Below are 22119 nucleotides of genomic sequence, written 5' to 3'. Positions count from 1 at the left end.
TACCCTGTAGCTCTGGCTGTGTCGTCCAGCTTCGACCCTGAATCAGAAACAAACACACGATGAAACAAAACCACAGGTGAGAAACTAATCACAGATCAACGTAACGACACAAACTCACTGATCAGTTATTGATTAAACACTAAATAAGAAACAAACAACACAAAGAGACACAACTAAACAACAACAGACGGAGGTGAAGCAGCAGTGAAACAGTTCAGTAACATATTTTCCTCTCCCACCACAGCGGCTGCTCCGTCTCGGCGTCGCTGCCCTCGCTGCTGGAACACGCCGGCATGTGGTCGTCGATCAGGACGTCGGAGGAACGAGGCGCTCGATGAACCGGGCTCAGGGCCGAGCGCTCCACGCCGAACACCGAGTCGTACAGCAGCTCGTACAGGACGGCTGCAACACACACACACACACACACACACATTATGTTAATCAATACAGACCTACAGTATCTACAGCTCTTTATCTGCCAGAAATACAACAAAACAAAAGAATACATCTAGATTTTTCCCGTATTTTTATGAATAAAAGCTGTAAACTATAATAACAAAAAAAAAGTCCCCTTATTTCTATGAATGAAAAGCGGTAAACTATAATAAAAAATATGTTTTCCCTTATTTTTATGAATAAAAGCTGTAAACTATAATAACAAAAAAAAGTCCCCTTATTTCTATGAATGAAAAGCGGTAAACTATAATAAAAAATATGTTTTCCCTTATTTTTATGAATAAAAGCTGTAAACTATAATAAAAAAATATTGTTTCCATTATTTTTATAAATAAAAGCTGTAAACTATAATAAAAAAAAAAAATCCCTTATTTTTATGAATAAAAGCTGCAAATTACAATAAAAATATTTCTTCCCTTATTTCTATGAATGAAAAGCGGTAAACTATAATAAAAAAAATGACTTTCTTTCCTTATTTTTTATAAATAAAGCTGTAAACTGTAATAAGGAATTAAAAGTGTGTGTTTTTGTTGTTGTAGAAGTGATCTGAAGTTTCTATGTTTCTGTTTTTATGTTCATTGGAGAGTTTATAAAAGTCATCAAAGTGTGTGTGACGTTCACACACAAACGTGTAACATTCATTAAATCATGTAAAAGCTCAAATTCAATAAACATATTGTTGAAAAAAACAAATCTCCTCCTGACTGTTTATAAGCAGCGTTTCCATGACGACAGCCCGTATGTCGCCCGACGTGATGCCAAGTGACGATAATGACGACAACGATCTGCTGAGTCATGATCCACACGGACGCCATGTGTAAAAAACAACCTGCAGCTGCTTCATGTTTATTTATTAATGATGAATAACTTTTAATATTTACTCTGTTTCATTCATTCAGGAGCAAACAACTGTTCAATTAGTTTCACAGTAATATAAATAAGCAGCAGCTGCAGGTCGTAATTCAACTTAAATCATCTCTGTCCCGTCAGTGGAGATGGTTCCACTGTCTTTCTATAAGTTTATTAATATTAAATTAATATTGAAGGGATAGTTCAACATTTTGGCAAATTGGCCCATTGCCATAATCGCTATAGTCATAGCAGTAGGTTCGTTACCTTTAATTGTAGGTGTAAGCTATTTTCAGTACGGCGGAGCGCAGCAGCTGGCTGCTCAGAGCTACGCTATGGAGGCTAACGGAATTTCTTGGTTTCCCTCATTAAACTCATCAAATACAACATCCCAAAACTCCACAGCGCTTTTGTAGACAAGTTGTGAGCGGCACAACCACCACGCTATGAGATAATGACGGAACGATACGAAACGGAGCCGTTTTCGAGGTAAATTCATACAAAACCGCTGATGCGCGTTGCGTTCAGGGACAGTTTTTCAGCAAGCAGTCTCCGTATTTACCCTGTATTTACCTCGAAAACGGCTCCGTTTCGTATCGTTCCGTCATTATCTCATAGCGTGGTGGTTGTGCAGGTCACAACTTGTCTACAAAAGCGCTGTGGAGTTTTGGGATGTTAAATTTGATGAGTTTAATGAGGGAAACCAAGAAATTCCCTTAGCCTCCATAGCGTAGCTCTGAGCAGCCAGCTGCTGCGCTCCGCCGTACTGAAAATAGCTTACACCTACAATTAAAGGTAATGAACCTACTGCTATGACTATAGCGATTATGGCAATGGGCCAATTTGCCAAAATGTTGAACTATCCCTTTAAATAACATATAAACAGCAACTCACACTGGCAGAGAGCAGCGTTCTTGATGTGGCTGATGGGGTAAACGCTGTCGTAGTGGTTCCCATTGAGAAAACACAGACGCACCTGAACACACCAGAGGAGAAAAAGAACAAATAGATAAATAATTAAAACACATTGTTGGTTTAAATCAGGATTTCTGTGTTTTATATATTTGTGTCGTCACAGGTTGTTTCATCGTCTCTTATGTTTGTGTTTTTCAGTTTTAAACTAGACAGAGAGTGGGTGTAGTTGGTGTAGAGATGTTGAGGACAGACGCAGGAGGAAGCGGCGTCGGTTGCCGTGGTTTCACCTGCTCCTTGAAGTTGTTGTTGGTGATCTGGACCGGAGGCTTCGCCGGCTCCTGGAAGATCAGGAAGTCTCTCCTGCAGCGAGACGGAGAGACGAAGGCTCAGCAACATCATCATCATCATCATCATCAAATCGATTCATGTAAAAAATTCTTCGCAATTCTTCTCCTCTACGATTCTGAATCCATTCATAAACCTCAAAAATAGATTTTTTTATTCTCGTCGCCTCCGTCTCTCCGCTCCCCCACAGGCTTCTGTACAACCGACACTCGTTAACTGCAAGCTATTTTTAGAACGGCGGAGCAGAGCCGCGAGCTGCTCAGAGCTACGCTACGGAGGCTCATGGGATTTCTTGGTTTCCCTCATCAAACTCATCAAATACACAATCCAACAACTCCACAGCGCTCTGGTGGACAAGTTGTGACCTGCACATTCACCACGCTATGAGATAATAACACAACGTTACCAGACAGAGTTGTTTTAGAGGGAAATTCATGCAAAACCGCTGATGCGCGTTGCCTTCAGGGGCAGTTTTTCATCAAACAGTCTCTGTATTTCCCTCTAAAACAACTCTGTCTGGTAACGTTGTGTTATTATCTCATAGCGTGGTGAATGTGCAGGTCACAACTTGTCCACCAGAGCGTTTTGGAGTTGTTGGATTGTGTATTTGATGAGTTTGATGAGGGAAACCAAGCCGTTCTAAAAACAGCTTGCACCGACAATTAAAGGTAACAAACCTACTGCTATGACTATAGGGATTATGGCAATGGGCCAATTTGCCAAAATGTTGAACTATCTCTTTAACTAATAAGATTAAAAGACTCTATTGAATGTCTGTGACGAGGCTTTTATGCCCATCGGAAACCCGACCCTCTATCTAGGAGAGAGGACGATCGCCGTTTGTTTTTCTTCTTGCCGTTTGTTTTTTAGCAGCGCCGTTGTTACAGGTGATACGACGTGCATGTGCATGTGATATGAGAACTGATTTTGTATCGAATCGAGACACTCAAAAATTCACGTCCCTTCAGTCCAGGCTTTTGAAAAGAGAGTAGTATTATTTCAGATAAATGTAGCAGTTTAAAATGGTTCAAATATATAAATACATGTATGTTGCTGCTGACTCACATGTCAGGTGCATTTATTTTAAGCGGAAATACGTGTCCTGATGTAATAGACAAAAAGTAATTAAATTTTATTTATTTATTTAAAAAGGACAATGTACATTAGTAACATCAGTTCTTTTCTCGTTTTCTCTTTTTAAGGAAGAGGAAGACTGTAGACATCATCATCATCCAACTTTCTCACCTGGTCTGGTGTTGGAAAAGCAACAAAAGATCGCAAAAATCTGCATTTTAAATTAAATCGGTGCCCAAAAAAACCTAAAAGGACTGAATTGGGAGAAAAGGAAATCGTCCTAGTGCTAATCATCATCATCATCATCATCATCATCAGACTCTGTAAGTTCAGACCGACGCTCGTCAACGCTCGTCTTCCTTTCATGTGGATCAAGTTATAAACAACGTCTCTCTGGTGACCGCGTCTCCTCACAGGGAAATAAAGTAAACTAACATCAGTCGACCGCTCTCTCTCTCTGGGGTTGGTTTCTATTGGTTTCTATTAGTTTCTGTTTCCCCTTCTCTCTCTTTCTCCAACAGATTTTCTCTTTTCTCTCTCTGGGGTTAGTTTCTTTCGGTTTCTATTAGTTTCTATTGGTTTCATTTAGGTTTCAGTTTGTTTCTGTTTCAGACGTCAGGACTCAGACTTTATTTCCTCTGTGGCTCGAAGCGTCAAAACCTGCAGCGGCTTCAAACTGAGCTGATCAAACACACACACACACACACACACACTAGAGACAGAATATCTGATGTGTGTGTGTGAACTCTGTCAAACTTCATCTGAAATAAATCCCTTCATCAAAACACAGACAGGAGCCGTCAGAATAAATGACACAATCATTCAGGAGATCGACGTTCTCTCTCTTAGGCCTTGTCCATACGAGCCCGGGTATTTTTGAAACCGGAGTTTTGCTTCGCGTCCACACCAGTGGTGTAATAAAAACACTCCGTACACACGCAACCGTGAAATCCGCTACCAAGTGACGCAATGCACGTGTGGAAGGCTGTTTTAACCAATCAAAATACAGTGGAAACCGCTTGGATCAAAAGGCTTGGGACGGAATCATTTCTATACAAATGCTGTTTAAATAATTCGTTATCAAGAAATCCTCTTATAGTGTTCATTTTTGGTCATTTTATGGATGTAAACATGCGCAAAAACCATTTCAAAACTACGTGTTATTATAGCTTTATTTCATAGTCCAACAATTAAATATTAATTAATTTAATAAAAATGTGTAGCCTATTTATTTTATTTTCGGCGGTGTCCCTTTGACGTGCACTGCTGCAGCAGCCTGCACATGTTGCTGCGCTGTGTCTTGACTCTTGTGCTGTGTGTTGTTGTGCGCTGTGTTGTTGTGCTGTGTGCGTCACCTGGCTGCTGAGCCACATGACTGTCTGTCGGTGCGGCGCAACTCTGGCTGTTGTGTTGTCTGTCAAAACATGGATGAATGAAACATATCCACTTTATATCGACCGCGGACGTCACGTACATTTTCGGCTTTTGGCTCGTTCCTCATCTCCGCATAGGCTCTTTATATCACTGCATGACAGCAGTGCGCCCCCCCCCTCCCGTCGTAACCGGTCTGACAGTGACATAGGCTATTGCCTGTTCATTCATGAAAATCATCCCGAAAAACTCTCAATCAAACAAGGTGGGGAATAAGAAACTGCGGCGCTACTGTAGTAGTTCTGTCATTTTAAAAACAGCTGATCTGTAGCGTCACTTGTTACTGTAAATGATGCTGTGTGGAAAACCAGCTGTGGTCTGTGATTGAGGGTGCAGGAGCTGACAAGAGGATCGCCCTGACGACCGTTTCGTTATATTTTTCTCATCAAAAAACTATACAAATAGCCTAGCATTTAGATGATGTAAAAAAAATAAATAAAAAAAAGTGATAAAAATCCACTTTGTCACCTCCATTTTTGCGAGCTCACTTGCAAACCGCTGCAAACAACCTCTGCAGCTGGCAGTGTTTACATCAGCACGTGTGCAGCTATGCCGTAAACGAGTAAAACAATCACGGTTGCAGTGTCCACACGCACCCGGTGAAACCAACCCCGGCCCAAAACCCCACCCTGGACCCCGGTTTCAAAAAACCACGGTTGCATGTGGACAGGACGTACAACCGGGAACATATGTTCACGGTTTCAAAAATACCCGGGCTCGTGTGGACTAGGCCTCAGACGTTTAAGAGACGTTGGTAAAAATGGTAAAAATGTGTCATTAAATAAATTTAATCTATTCTATTTTATTTTATCTCATTTATATTTCTGTTTTATCGCCACCTTTTAATATTTTTTGTACCTTTGCATCTGAACTTGACACCACGTCGGGTTCCTCGTGCTGTAAACTGACCTTTAATTAAAAATCTCTACAGATAAACGAGCGTGATGACCTCTGTTCATAGATAATTATGTAGCATATATATATACATAGGCCAATGATTATATAATTTAATGGATGTGGTAAATATGTTTATTGATATGGATAAAGATGTAGTAGATAGACAGTTAGATATATAAACTATGATGAGTAGAAAGGGGTGGGAATTTCTTTCTCTTCCCTCTCCTGTTTCGAACTTGTGTATATTATGATTTGATGATGCTTGTATTATTATTTTTTGGTTGTATATATGCAGTTTTTTTCTTTATTTCTTTCTTTCATTTAGACATGTTTGAAATAAATTCATTCATTCATTCATTCAACCAACCCAAAAACAAGAAAAAAAACTGTTAAAAATGAAGCGCTTAAACATTAATTTCAGTGAAAATTCACTGTTAAATCACTGTGACCTGAGTCAAACCACAGAGGAAGGAAATCTGGTCTCAGATCTGTTTGTCTAGAGAGGAACTGGTTTATGTAAAACTGGAAATAACTCAGCAACAAATGTGAGAACAGAAACAGAAACCAAGTCCAGTCTGAGTCCAGCAGGAGGCGCCGACGCTCTGTTCTCAACCTCTTATTCAACTCTTTGAAAACAAAATGTGATTAAAATGAATCTGAATGAATCGTTTGTCTCTTGAATTGTCGATAAAGTTTCACTCACTTGTACATGACGGCCAGCGCGTTGATCTCCACCTCTCCCACCCATTGCTGAAAAAAAACAAACACACAACTCGTTCAGTTTGACAGCAGCGTGGTCAGTAAAAACACGTGACGGAGGAGAAGCTGAGTTTTACCTGAGGGTCCTGAAGCTTCCACAGATAATCCTCAAAGTCGCCTTCGATGAACTGGGAGATAAAAACACACACTCAGGTGAGCTCAAACAATGACACACTTACACTTTGTTCTGTTGTGATCATCGAGTCAATGCAACAATGGTCTGTCTGTTTGTTTGCTTTGTGTCGTGTTGTCGTGGAGACGGTTGCTAGAGAACAAAGCGAGATCGTCGTCGTCTCCGTGTTCAGATTCAAACTTTAATGTTTAATCTTCCCCGAGGAGTAAAAACGGAGCGGGAACGTTCACACCTTCGACGCAATACCTCGACCGTGAGTCACCTGGGCCCTGAGCTGACTGAAGGAGACACCAACGGCATTCTGGGAAATGTAGTGAAGCTGTAAAGCAGCAGTAGTAGTGGTGGAGGTGGTGGCATGAAACTGAGAAGAACTTTTGCTTTCAGTTCTTGAACGTGTCGTTTCACAGGGTTCCTACAGCTTAAGCCAAGTTAAATTTAAGACTTTTTAAGACTTTTTTAAAGCCACTTGAAATGAAATTTAAGACTGACTTCACAATAAACACAAATGCAGAAATATAGAAAAAGAAAAACACCACATCAATTACACAGGGTTAGGGACAATTTTACCCACTTTCCTATGTGATCCAAGGTAAAGTGACTGCTACATGAACATTGGATTGTGTCTCTTTCCAGCTGTCCTTTCAAAATAAATGCATAAAAAGTCTGGGAAAAAAAAAAACACTGACTTGGGAGCTGGTGGCGGTGAGAAATTTAGCATTGACGGCCGCCACTAACTTCTCTATGTCGAAATGTTACCAATTATTTTGAGATTTGAGACTAATTACAACCATAAAATACCACTTATCATGTGTGAACATTTTTAAGACTTTTGAAAAATTGATTTAAGACATTTTAATGCCAATTAAGGCCTTGTTTTTAGATTAATGAATTCAATGCCTTTTAAGACGTTTTAAGGATCCGTAAGAACCCTGAAAACGGAGCGGGAACGTTCACACGTCCGACGCAATACCTCGACCGTGAGTCACCTGGGCCCTGAGCTGACTGAACGAGACACCAACGGCATTCTGGGAAATGTAGTGAAGCAGTAAAGCAGCAGCAGCAGTAGTAGTGGAGGTGGTGGCATGAAACTGAGAACAACTTTTGCTTTCAGTTCTTGAACGTGTCGTTTCACAGGGTTCCTACAGCTTAAGCCAAGTTAAATTTAAGACTTTTTAAGACTTTTTTAAAGCCACTTGAAATGAAATTTAAGACCGACTTCACAATAAACACAAATGCAGAAATATAGAAAAAAAAAACACCACATCAATTACATAGGGTTAGGGACAATTTTACCCACTTTCCTATGTGATCCAAGGTAAAGTGACCGCTACATGAACATTGGATTGTGTGTCTTTCCAGCTGTCCTTTCAAAATAAATGCATAAAAAGTCTGGAAAAAAAAAAAAAAACACTGACTCGGGAGCTGGTGGCGGTGAGAGATTTAGCGTTGACGGCCGCCACTAACTTCTCTATGTCGAAATGTTACCAATTATTTTGAGATTTGAGACTAATTACAACCATAAAACACCACTTATCATGTGTTAACATTTTTAAGACGTTTGAAAAATTGATTTAAGACATTTTAATGCCAATTAAGGCCTTGTTTTTAGATTAATGAATTCAATGCCTTTTAAGACTTTTTAACTCTTTCACTGCCAAAGACGAGTTATCTCGTCTTAGCGAATCCAAGCGTAGTCTGCCAAAGACGAGATAACTCGTCTTAGCGTTTTTTTAATGGCAACGCCATGCTGAATGTCTTGCCCTACTCCTCTGTGAAGATCAGACTTGTATCATCAAAATAAAGTGCAGAAAAACACATTTGGATTGAGAGATGTAAAAAATATAGCGTATTCCCCCCCCCCCCTCACGGAGCGGTGCAGGTGTCTGACTGCAGCGGCGCCGCTCCGTGACACTCTGGCCGCCGGTGAGAGCTTAGGGGGCGGCGGCGGGGCTCATGGCGGCTCGGCAGCTCGTCGAAGCTCCGTGCAACTCCGTGATACAAAGCACAAACGTTAGTAACAACAACCCCGTCGATCGCTCGTCGTTAGTCGTCAAGAGCGTTTGGAAAGTCGCCAGATTTTGCGAGAAATCACTCAGATAGCAGCTTGAAAACCCCGCGATCTACAGTAGTGTGGATGAGGAACGGACGGCGCCGGCGAACGTGACGAGAGGTAAACGTGGTGGGAGTGTCTGTACTCTGTTGTGAGCGCACATGTCTGTGGCTGTGAGTTCAGGGGGCGTCAGCCAGAGCTGTCGGCTGTGTGTGTGTAGATGTGTGTGAGACAGAGAGAGTGAGTGAGACCGCTGCCTGCTGACCAGAGGAAGCTGGATCTGATCTAAAGCGCCGTGTTTCGGCTACAAAAACCTGTCGAACTGATCCGCGCGCACGCACGCACACACACACACACACACACACACACAGACACACACGCACGCACACACACACACACACACACACACACACACACACACACACGTATGCACACACGTATGCACACGCACACGTCACGTACGCACACACACTAAAAAAAAGGAAAGAAAAAGTTGTAACTCAAAGAAAAGAAAGAAAAAAGGCTGCAGTAGTGTGTGTCAGTAGCTAAATATTTTGTCTTTTGTCATCAAAAGTCATTTGTCAGTGTTGATTTAGTTGTTGTTTACAAGAGAACAACTGTACAGATGTTGAGGCGTCACTAAAGCAAAATATAAAGGAGCCAATTGTACTGGTTCACCTGAAAATGACAGCCGACACAAAAACCTCTTTTTCTCAAGATTTTGGTGCCAAAATGGCATTTTGGGCTAAACTAACCTATATTCAACCGTCAATTTCACAAGACTGGAACAAGATAGAAACAAACAGGTTTTTTTTGCTGGAAACTAGAGACCCTCATCTTTCCTTTGATGGGTTGAATGTGTATGTAGTAACAGTACATAATATTATGGTGGGTCTACGGAAATCAGTCAAAAAGCTGGAAAATGCCTGGCAAGCTGGAGGAAGCTGCTGTGAGAATGGCTGGCAGTCAAAGAGTTAAGGATCCGTAAGAACCCTGAAAACGGAGCGGGAACGTTCACACCTCCGACGCAATACCTCGACCGTGAGTCACCTGGGCCCTGAGCTGACTGAAGGAGACACCAACGGCATTCTGGGAAATGTAGTGAAGCAGTAAAGCAGCAGCAGTAGTAGTGGAGGTGGTGGCATGAAACTGAGAAGAACTTTTGCTTTCAGTTCTTGAACGTGTCGTTTCAGAGTCGAGACGCAGAGACAGAGTGTGTGTGTGTGTGTGTGTGTCAGTGAACTTCACACACCGCCTCGTACGTCTCCCTGTTCTTCTTCAGGAACTGCACACATTTGGCACGAACTTGCGTGTGAAGGCTCTGGGAGTGAAGCACCTGGAGGAGACGTCACAACAACACTTATTACAACAACTATTACTACAACTACAATGACAATTATACAAGTTTAAAACTTCAGCTTCTTGTTTATAAGTCTCTAAATCCGGCCAAACCACAACAACTGCTTTTAAAAAGTCAAATTCCTGCACTTTAGTGAGATATCGTCATTTTATAATCTGTGTTTTATCACTGTTACGACTTTAACTTCTATTTTTAGACACAATGTGACCGAAAAACAAAAACAGTCCTGAGTTTAATGTTGAGTTTCTGTTATTATTATTATTATTATGATGATGAACAGTAGTCAGGTGGTTACGGAGGCGGGCAGGCGTTTCTACTAGTTTAACCACTTCCTCGCCGGCAGACAGGACTGTTGGTTTAGTTTCTGACCTATAATTGTTATACAATGTGTAAAAAAAAACAGGTTGTGTTGTTTTTAAAACTTTACAGGTTTAGAGAAGAGTTAACGCCGCAGTTCATGACTGTAAACTTTAACCTGTGTGAACCAATAGTTATAAAACTGAGGTGAATTGATAAACAATCACTTTAAAAAAAGATATTATTCATGTTTATAATCTGTGTTTTTCTTGCTGTTATGACTTTAACTTCTATTATTAGACTCAATGTGGTCAAAAACATCAGCTCTGCTTTGAATCCACCTGTCATTAAACTTATATTGTTGAGTTCCTGTTGTTATTAAACCCAGTAGACATGAGTCCAGTCACCTGTACCGTGTTAATGGGGGGCGGACAGGTGTTTCTACTAGTTTAACCACTTCCTCGCCTAATAATCTGACCTATAAATGTTATATAATGTGTAAAAAATAAACATGTTGCATTGATTTTCAAGTTGTATTGTGTTTTTTAACAGCTTGTTCACATTATTAGGCGACTCTTTGCTGTGGAGTCCCATTTAGAAAAGACTTATCTTCACAGTTCATGGCTATAAACTTTAACTTTTGTACACCAATAGTTTTAAAACTGCGCTGAACTGATCAATAATCAATCACTTTCACTTGTCTTCAGCTAACACTGTAAGTTAGCATGCCTCTCACCTGTAAACTTCGTGCTAACGTCTTTATTTCTTTTTACCTGCTCGGCGACAGCTCGGAACAAGCAGGACCCGTCTTTGGCGATCTTCTTCCGATGAAAACCGATCGATTGGAGGTAATCATCCATCAGTTTCTCCGCTCCCCGCTCCGCATGATGCGTGTGTCCGTCCCCGTCCATAGTTAGCCGTTAGCCGCTAACTAGCCGCTAGCCGCTAACTAGCCGCTAGCCGCAGAAAGCTACCGAAGCGGCGGAAAACTTTCACACACCAACGGCTGCGAGTTTGTTCGTTAATATCTCCACCGAGATGAATAAATACATAAATAACCAACTACATTTACGAACCGACGGGTGTCAGAGAACATGAAACCGCTGCGGTGTCGGGGTTTCGTTTTCCAGGAAGAAGTAGAAGCTCCGGTTGAAGCTGAAGCCGCTGCCTGGTTCTCAGAAAGTGAAAGTACAACTTCAGTTAGCATCATGCTAACAGTAGCAACAACAACACACCCCCTTCTTCTGCTGCTGCGACGGCCGCGGGACTTCCTGTTTGGCCCGCCAAAATAAAACCAAGATTTTTATTAGGCTAATTAATAAAAAAAGAGGGGAGTTAAATCTTTAAAAAATGAATAAATAAACATGACAGTCTAGAAGTTCAATATAATAAATGATAAGATCATTTAGAATTAAAAAGGGTAAAGAAAAAAGAAAGAAAGAAAAGAAAACACAACTTTCAAAATAAAACGCTCACTGTCAATCCACAATGCTATCAAAATAAGAGTCTTTCAAACTGACCACAACTTTTTTTTTTTTTTTTTTTTAAAGAACATAATTGCACCATTGCACTCATAATAAATCGATTAAATGCTGATATAATATAATGTTTAATCCGGTGTTGCGCCCACCAAAATAAAACCACCATATTTAATAATAAAGGGGGTTCAATCTTTTAAAATAAACACGATAGTTAGAAGTTCAAAAATAAAACAAATGATCAGATCATTTGGAAAAAAAATTTATTCCAAGGACTAATTTAAAAAAAAATACAACTTTCAGAATAAAACTCTCGCTGTCATTCTACAAAGCTGTCAAAATAAGAGTCTTTCAAACTGATCACAACAGAAAGAAAGAAATTGCAATTAAATGCTGAACATTTATATATATATATATATAATATAATGTTTATCCGGTGTTGTGCATACCAAAATAAAACCACAGTATTCAATAATAAAGGGAGTTCAATCCTTCAAAATAAACATGATAGTCTAGAAGTTCAAAAATATAATGACTGATGAGATCATTAGGAAAAAAATTATTCCAAGGACTAATAAAAAAAAAAAAATACAACTTTCAAAATAAAACCCTCGCTGTCATTCTACAAAGCTGTCAAAATAAGAGTCTTCAAACTGATCACAACTTAAAAGAAAAACAAAAGGAGCGAAAATTGCACTCATGATAAATCAATTAAATGCTGAACACTTATCATACATGTTTTATCCGGTGTTGCTGTGTCACGTAGAGGGAAAATCCCGCGAAATCCCGAGATCCACGTGGTCGATCAAGGGACAAAACAAGCGTGGACGCCGCCCACCGCCTCAGCATCAAGCTGCCCAACGTTACTGGGACCGGAAACAGGCATCAACTCAGAAAACACGTGGTGCTGAGGTGAGTGAGAATTACATTTAAGGTCTCTTCAATACATAAGCCTTAAATAGTATCTGGCCTATACTTTTAATTTGATAGAACTAGTATTGATGCTAATAATTTTACTTTAGTCAAATTTGCAGGATTATTTCTTGTAGCATAAATAGTAAGAAAATGACCCATACAGAAATGTTATATATAACATATGAAGGCAGATATTGCCATTACTGTATGTCACATAACATAAGATATATTTTTTGTAACATATATGATAAAATGTACATCCACATGATGAGTTTTTATATGGCATTAACTGTTACAATCATATATTTTAGTATATGTCTTATTAAAAACATATAAATCATATATTCCTTAACACACTGTTTCTCTATCCGTTTTTAACACACATGTCTGCCTTTTAAATGTACACATATTTACATTATATCATCATGTGGCCTATGTATGGTTATACATGTATGAATTATATACTGTATGTGTATAACACAGGCTTATGAAATACATGTACGTATGTGTGAACCGCACACATAGGAGATTTTTATTGGTTAAAATCTATATGACACATATATATATTAGTGAGATACTGTATATCACATATTGATGCAAGATTTCATATAACAGACTGATCGTTACATGATATATATCTGTTAAAGTATCTATTATACACAATAAAAATACATATTTATATGGTCTAGACATATTTGTAATAGGTTTCTTATATAATGCCATACAGGCTATGTATTTACATATATTTTACATATTGATTATCAGTGTATCTATGACCTTTGTGTAGCTATGAGAATAAAGAGGCTCAGCTAATCTGTCAAATCTCCTCCTCCGCCTCTCGTCATCCCTCTCTTTCTCTTTCTGTCCTCTTTCCGGCCTTGTGTGGTTCCTCCAGCTCTTCCTGCCACAGCAGTATTGATTTTCAGCCCTGCAGAGACGGAAACAGAGACACAGAGAGAGAGAGAGAGAGAGAGAGAGCAACTGGGTGTTGGCAGTTAACACAGTGTGTGAGTATGTGAGTGTGAGTGTGTGTTTGTGTAACGTGGACACTGATCTGGAGTCAGCAGCTCATCTTTTCTTCTTCTTCATTCACTCATTCAAACGTGGTTGTTCAGGATCAACCTGATGCTGAAATAACACTGAACATTATAATGTGAAACCGCCTCCAAGGACAGACAGGTGACGGTGCTCTGCTCCACCAGCTGGGGGCGTCAGATCTTCACCAAACACCTCAATCACATGTTGGATATGTTTCAGTTTGGTGTCGGAGTTCATGAACCCCAGAGTCCTATAGATTCAGTGACCCTTGATCTGTGGATATTCAGTTCAGACGTTGAAAAAAAACTGAACATTATTTATTTATTCATTAAAAAAAAGGACATTACAGTAATAACATCAGTGTTAAAAATGCGGATTTAAATGCACCGCAGTTAGCATTGATGCTATTTTCATCCGCTGTCCCCTGGCAAAGACACAAAACACAACACGCGACTACTGAAACCATGGAAACGTAAACATTCAATCCCACCGGAAGAGCAAAACCGGCGTAGCTACGTTTTTGACGTTCAGAAAAGGTTGTATTGTCTGGTTCACAGCAGAAGGCCGCGGTAATGCACCTGATGCTGGATGCCAACCGCCAAAAAACAAAAGATGAAGAGGAAAACAGTTAGCTTGTAGCATATACGCTTAAAGGTGTACAGAAATGGCCGTTTGTCCTGTTTGTCGCGCCGAGTTGTCACGAGCTGCAACACGAGTTTACCCGAGTAAGGAAAACAAATTTGATTGGTCGTTATCGAGCGGGCGGGATATTCAAAGCTTTGGGCGAGTCCGAGCTCCGTGTGTGTGTGTGTCTCAGACGTTTGCATGACGGATTACGGATCCAATATCAGTGGCTGGTGAATTGTGTACAGGCTGACGTATAATCCGTGCGCCTGCATTATCCAATGCGAAAAAAAAAAACACACTTTCATCCCGGATTTACTCAAAAATAGAATTTTGCACAAAGTTTGGCCTATCACATTAATTTTATGATCCAGAGTGGGCTCAAATTCAGTTTTCTTTTCTGTACACCTTTAAGGTGAAACAGCTAGCCAATTAGCTTACATGTGTCCAAACAAGGAAGCAATAGTCTGTCAGGCTAGCTGTTTTCACTTGTTTTCAGGCATTATGCTAAGCTAAGTTAAGTTAACCGACCACTGACTCCAACCTAGCAACAAACACATGAAAAGCATCAAATCACTCAACAGGAAAGTGAATCAACAAAGCTAGTTACTATTTAGCTTGTACACTTAAAGCAGATATCAGTGGAATGTTTTTGTTAATATAAGTCCTAAATAGTTCTATTTTCCGTCAGCAATCACTTACATGAAGTATTTCAGCCTAAACACGAGTCTCTCCGTCACTCTGCTCTGCTGTAACCCGAGGAGAAAATTTTCCTTGTGGGATACAAGTGTTATCCAATGAGGGGAGAGAACGGCATGAAGGGCTGTGTGTGCAGCCAAGGGATGCGCGTGAATGTGGTGACGTAGCACGAGGACCAATTGATGCCTGACAAGGGCGGGGGCTGCTAACTCATGGTGCGTTCAAGGAAACTCGTACTTTGTGTTTTTCCTTCCTGTGAAGTCATACCAGTTCGATCTGGTACGAGTTCACGGGTCGGAAGTTACGAGTGGCCGTTATAGGGAACTTTCACAGACAACAGGACGGTAAAAACACGAGCTACGGGTTACCTGGAACGCTACCAAGTCGTAGTTGTGACTTGAAGCTGTAACTTACGGTTTCAAAAGCCTGCCTTGAACACAGCATTAGCCGAAACGGCCGTGCCACTGATATCTGCTTTAATATAAAGTGAAAGCTAGTTAGCCTAGTAGCCTACACAGTGTCAAAACAAGGTAACTGCCTGGCTTTTTCCCTAAGCTAAGCTAATCAACTACTGCATGTAGCTACATTGGCAGGAAAGTGAATCAACAATGTTACAAGCTAACTAGGTGACAGAGACTTATCATATGCTAAAATAAGGTAAAACAGCTAGTTTAGCTTACATGTGTCCAAGGAAACAATAATCCGCAGGCTAGCTGTTTTCTCTTGTTTCTAGGCATTATGCTAAACTGTGGCCGTTCTAAAAACAGCTTGCACCGACAAATAAAGGTAACGCACTGCTATGACTATGACAAAGGGCCAATTTGCCAAAATGTTGAACTATCCCTTTAAGCTTTACAGGCGATATTAGACAGGATTTCCTGTCTTCATAAACATAAAATATTCAACATCCACATGACCTCCTTTGAAAACAGTGACAATCTGTGCAGAGACAACAACACGTACGTCCTTCTCAGGCCTTGACCTTTGACCCTTTGACCATGTGAGGAAGGAGGAGACTCCTCCTTTTCTTCCTCCTCCTGTCTTTCTGTTTTTATCCTCTGACCTCTTCCTCACCTGTTCTTCTTGCCTCTTTCTCACCTCTTTCTCTCTCTCTCTAACACTCTCCCTCCCTCGCCCTCGTTTTTGTCTCCTCCTCTTTCACATCTCATCATCTTCCTCCTCCTCTGTATCAGCTCTCCCTCCCTCCCTCTCTCCCTCCCTCCCCCTCTCATTTTCACCCTCCCTCCTTCCTGTCCTCTAATAACATTTGCTGAAATCTAATAATGACCTTTGTTGTTTTTTTCTCTCCTCTTCTCCTCTTCTTGCCCTCCCCCCGGCCTCATGCGCTGCCCGGTGATTCGCCGAGCCCCTCAGCTGCTCCCGACCAATCGACGGGCCTCCTGCTTGCCGCCATGGAGACCTACAACATGCCAGGTAACCGTGGCAACCGGCGAGGAGGGGACAGGACCCATGGCGATTGACACTTATCCTCCCACTCGTTTGGTGGAGTGTGGTGTGTGTTGTGACCTTCATCCCTGGTTTGTCTGGAAAATGACTTAAAAATCTGCTTCGCTCTCGTTTTCGAAGCTCAGATCGCGTCAGTTGATCTGTGGCGGTTAAACAGACACACACACACACACACACACACACACACACACACACACACACACAGACAGGAGTGTGACAGAAAATGATGTCACAGACACAAAATGAACTCAAAGATGCACACAATGACCCCAGAGAGACAAAGTGGATACAAAGAAATGGAAAAAAATGACATAAAAGAGTCACAAAATTTACATCAAAGAGACAAAGATGACTTCAAAGAAAAACAAAAAAGACAATCAAAGGAACAAAAAGGTTTTACAGAGACCAAACGGATACAAAGAGACACAAAAAACATTCAAAGAGACACAAAATTAAATCAAAGAGACACAAAAAACGTTAAAAGAGACACAAAATTAAACCAGAGAAACAAAAAACATTCAAAGAGACACAAAAAATGCTCAAAAAGACACAAAATTAAACCAAAGACACACAAAAAACATTCAAAGAGACACAAAATTAAACTAAAGAGACACAAAATGACATCAAAAAGACACAAAAGTAAACCAAAGAGACACAAAATTAAACCAAAGAGACACAAAAAACATTCAAAGAGACACAAAATTAAACCAGAGACAAAAAAACCTGCAAAGAGACACAAAATTAAACCAGAGACACAAAATGAGATCAAAGAGACACAAAAAACGTTCAAAGAGACACAAAAAACATTCAAAGAGACACAAAAAATATTCAAAAAGACACAAAATTAAACCAGAGACACAAAATTAAACCAAAGAGACACAAAAAACATTCAAAGAGACACAAATTGAAACTAAAGAGACACAAAAAACATTCAAAGAGACACAAAATGAAACCAAAGACACACAAAATGAGATCAAAGAGACACAAAAAACATTCAAAGTGATACAAAATGAGATCAAAGAGACACAAAAAACATTCAAAGAGACACAAAATGACATCAAAGAGACAAAAAGTGAAACCAAAGACACAAAAAACATTCAAAGACACAAAAAACATTCAAAGACACAAAATTAAACCAGAGACACAAAAAACATTCAAAGAGACACAAAAATGTTCAAGAAGACACAAAAATAAACCAAAGAGACACAAAATTAAACCAAAGAGACACAAAATGCAACTAAAGAGACACAAAATGAGATCAAAAAGACACAAAAAACATTCAAAGAGACAAAAAATGTTCAAGAAGACACAAAATTAAACCAAAGAGACACAAAATTAAACCAAAGAGACACAAAATGAGATCAAAAAGACACAAAAAACATTCAAAGAGACAGAAAATGTTCAAGAAGACACAAAATTAAACCAAAGAGACACAAAATGCAACTAAAGAGACACAAAATGAGATCAAAAAGACACAAAAAACATTCAAAGAGACACAAAATGACATCAAAGAGACAAAAAGTGAAACCAAAGACACAAAAAACACTCAAAGAGACATTGAATAAAACTAAAAGAGACACAAAACGACTTCAAGGAGACACAGAACAACTTCACAGAGACACCCACTCCCACTAGAAAGAACAAACGTGACCGGAGGAGGAGAATCAGATGAAATTAAACTTTATTGATCATTGCAGCAGCAAACAGTAACAGGATACAGCAGATAGAAACAAACAGAAACAAATGAAAAAGAGAGAAATCTGAAGTAAATAATCGTAGATGAACATGAGTCCGGCGGTGGGCGGGGCTTCGTGTTTCATGCTCGTCTGCGTGGAGGTAAACTGTTGAAAATGAAGCGTGCAGGCAGAAGTCAGCTGTCGGGCCCCGCGGAGGAGCCGAGCACCATTAGATATACACTTCATATGAAAACGACACGTGTGTGTGTGTGTGTGTGTGTAGTGTGTGTTTAGTGTGTTTCCTCGTAGCTGCTCTGTGGTTTGTGGGACTTTGGACGTTACGACGACGTCACCTCTTTGCACACGCTCAGATTGTCCATGATTAAAGAAGTTAGAATAAATAATAATAATAATTTCAACATAAAACTAAAGAAAATCTACAAAAAGATGTGATTTTAATCAAATCTTCAGTTCTTATAACGTGCAAATTAGCTGTTAGCGAGCAAGATAACTAGAAAAGAAGCTTCTTTTTAACATGATAATCTACATTTCCACCTTTTTTTTTAAAAAAAGGGCATAAAATTAAAAGTTTTTAAAGGGATAGTTCAACATTTTGGCAAATTGGCCCACCATAATCCCTATAGTCATAGCAGTAGGTTCGTTACCTTTAATTGTCGGTGCAAGCTATTTTTTGAACGGCGGAGCAGAGCCGTGAGCTGTGCGATAATAACAGAACGTTACCAGTTGTTGTTTTAGAGGTAAATACAGAGACTGCTTGCTGAAAAACCGCCCCCGACGGGAATGCGCATCAGCGGTTTTGCATGTTTTGCAAGGTCAAAGGTCAAGCATTTTACCTCTACAACAACTCTGTCTGGTAACGTTGTGTTATTATCTCATAGCGTGGTGAATGTGCAGGTCACAACTTGTCCACCAGAGCGTTGTGGAGTTGTTGGATTGTGTATTTGATGAGTTTGATGAGAGAAACCAAGAAATCCCATGAGCCTCCGTAGCGTAGCTCTGAGCAGCTCGCGGCTCTGCTCCGCCATTCTAAAAATATCTTGCACCGACAATTAAAGGTAACGAACCTACTGCTATGACTATAGGGATTATGGCAATGGGCCAATTTTCCAAAATGTTGAACTATCTCTTTAATGTCAATCATTAAAAAAGAAACTTGCCACTTTTAGGAGCGTGTGCAGGAGACGTGATGTAGGATTAAAAAAGTCCAAACTGATTTTTTTTTCCTGGGCTTGATGCTGCGTTCGTGTCCTATTAGACGTATCGTAAATAGCAGTTTCTGTCCGATAAATCTGATTGAAGAGCACGAACGCACCTGAAAACCAAACGTCTTTCCCCCTCGTTGTTCTTGTTCTTGTTATTATAAAAGTTTTAATTCACTGTTTTTGTCAGATTGTGAATGTTACATATAAATAAATAAATGTCAGGTAGTGTGTCATCAGACCTGCTGGATGTGTCGTCGCCTTTCTGACATTTTTAAAAAACGAAATGGTCCACGTTTTTACTTTCACTGGACATTCTGGTTCTGTGAAGATTTTTAAAAACAAACAAAATAAAACAAAACAAGAAAAAAGTTGCGGCTTTTTTTTTTGTCTCAGCAAAAACTACATTTAGTGCAACTTCAAAATTAAGACATTTCAGACTCTCAGGAGCCCCCTGTTGTTATGTAAACACAAATACATTATCAATATACAACACAAATATTAGAAATATCGTCACTGTCCGTCAGAAACCGCGCGCCCTTAAAAATCCCCACAAGGAGAAACAAAACGATATATTACACTCATGTAATTATACAGACATTCACGTTAAAAATGTGAATATTTTCCGCTTTTCTTTGATAATAAACTGAATCTTTGAGGTTTTATTGACGATGAGTTGAAGCCCTGAAGTAGAAAGTAATAATAAGAATAAAATAAAATTTAAAAAATCATTTAATTACTGTAAAGCGAGTTGGTCCACACAGAAATCTCACAACAACTATTCATGTTGCGATTAAATCAGCGACAAACATTCAACTTCAGACTTTTTAACGGCTGGATTGCCATGAAATTTGGCACTAACATTCATGAATCTGAAACAAACACAAAATATATAAGAAAAATATTAAGAGAAAATAATGAAAAAACAGCGGAAGAAATAAACAATCTTTACATTAAAGCGTCTTGTGATTTCTTTCTTTTTTTTGTGTGCAAAAAGGGTTTTTTTTAAGAGCAGGGTTTTCTGACGGACCAGAGAGACAGGCAATAAATATGTCACACGATTAAATAGCTAAAGAGTTCAGTGGTTATATGACGGGCTAAAAGCAGGCAGGAATGCAGCAAAAATCACGAGCATGATGCAAAAAGTTCAATAAATTCAATAAAACGTTCCTTATCTGTGAGTTTTCAGTGCATTGGGCATAACAGTAGCTGTTTGACATTCTCATACATAGTGTGGAGGAGTGACAGTACCTTGGATACAATACAGAGCTTTACATCCATCGCTGTTAGAGTCCGAGGATGGATGGATGGATGGATGGATGGATGGATGGACGGATGGATGGATGGATGGATGGATGGATGGATGGATGGGAGGGGAGGAGAGGAGAGGAAATAAGAAAGAAGAGGGGAGAAAATAAGGAGAGGAGAGGAAATAAGGGGAAGAGAGGGGAGGATATAAGGAGAGAAAATGAGAGAGGAGAGGAAATAAGTGAGGAGAGGAAAGGAAATGAGGGAGGAGAGGAGAGGAAACAAGGAAATGAAATAAGGGAGACGAGGGAAGGAAACAAGGAGAGGAAATAAGGAGAGGAAATGAGGGAGGAAAGGAAACAAGGAGGGGAACTGAGGGAGAAGAGGAAAGGAAATAAGGAGAGAAAATAAGGGAGGAGAGCAGAGGAAATAAGGGAGGAGAGGAAAGGAAATGAGGAGAGGAAATAAGGGAGGAGAGGAAAGGAAATAAGTGAGGAGAGGAAAGGAAACAAGGAGAGGAAATAAGGGAGGAGAGGAAAGGAAACAAGGAGAGGAAACAAGGAGAGGAAATGAGAGAGGAGAGAAAACAAGGAGGGGAACTGAGGGAGAAGAGGGAAGGAAATAAGGAGAGAAGATAAGTGAGGAGAGGAAAGGAAACAAGGAGAGGGAATAAGGAGAAGAAATGGGGGAGGAGAGGAGAGGAAGTAAGGGAGAAGAGGGAAGGAAATAAGGAGAGAAAATAAGGGAGAAGAGGAGAGGAAATAAGGGTGGAAAGGAAAGGAAACAAGGAGAGGTAATAAGGAGAAGAGAGGGAAGGAAACAAGTGAAGAGAGGAAAGGAAACAAGGAGAGGTAATAAGGAGAAGAGAGGGAAGGAAACAAGTGAAGAGAGGAAAGGAAACAAGGAGAGGTAATAAGGAGAAGAGAGGGAAGGAAACAAGTGAAGAGAGGAAAGGAAACAAGGAGAGGTAATAAGGAGAAGAGAGGGAAGGAAACAAGTGAAGAGAGGAAAGGGAATAAGGAGAGAAAATGAGGGAGGAGAGGAAACGAGGAAAGAAAGGAAAGGCAATAAGGAGAGAAAATAAGAGAAGAGGAAATAAGGAAAGGAGATAAGGGAGAGTAGTACAAGTGAGAGGATGATGGTAGGAGGAGGAGATGAAGATGGAGGGAAGAGGAGGAAAAAGAGGAG

The 22119-nt window shown here is 40.0% G+C and overlaps 1 protein-coding gene across 1 annotated transcript in view; it reads right to left on the bottom strand.

The window, feature by feature from the left end:
- otud4 (OTU deubiquitinase 4) overlaps nt 1–11791 on the bottom strand; it is a 29388-nt gene extending 17597 nt beyond the window's left edge. The window contains exons 1-8 of the mRNA XM_085760408.1: nt 11340–11791; nt 10162–10245; nt 6804–6854; nt 6671–6717; nt 2508–2580; nt 2200–2281; nt 240–402; nt 4–37 (exon numbers count right to left, since the gene is read on the bottom strand). Of these exons, the coding sequence (XP_085616534.1) occupies nt 4–37; nt 240–402; nt 2200–2281; nt 2508–2580; nt 6671–6717; nt 6804–6854; nt 10162–10245; nt 11340–11477 (672 nt within the window). The 5' untranslated portion in view covers nt 11478–11791. The remainder of the gene's footprint in view (nt 1–3; nt 38–239; nt 403–2199; nt 2282–2507; nt 2581–6670; nt 6718–6803; nt 6855–10161; nt 10246–11339) is intronic.
- Nucleotides 11792–22119: the final 10328 nt, after the last annotated feature.

The sequence above is a fragment of the Trachurus japonicus genome, chromosome 18, assembly GCF_045865225.1.
Source record: "Trachurus japonicus isolate A0001 chromosome 18, Traja_1.0".
Classification (NCBI taxonomy): Eukaryota; Metazoa; Chordata; class Actinopteri; order Carangiformes; family Carangidae; genus Trachurus; species Trachurus japonicus.
The sequence above is the reverse complement of the archived record's forward strand: the minus strand, read 5'-3'. Positions and strand labels throughout refer to the sequence as shown.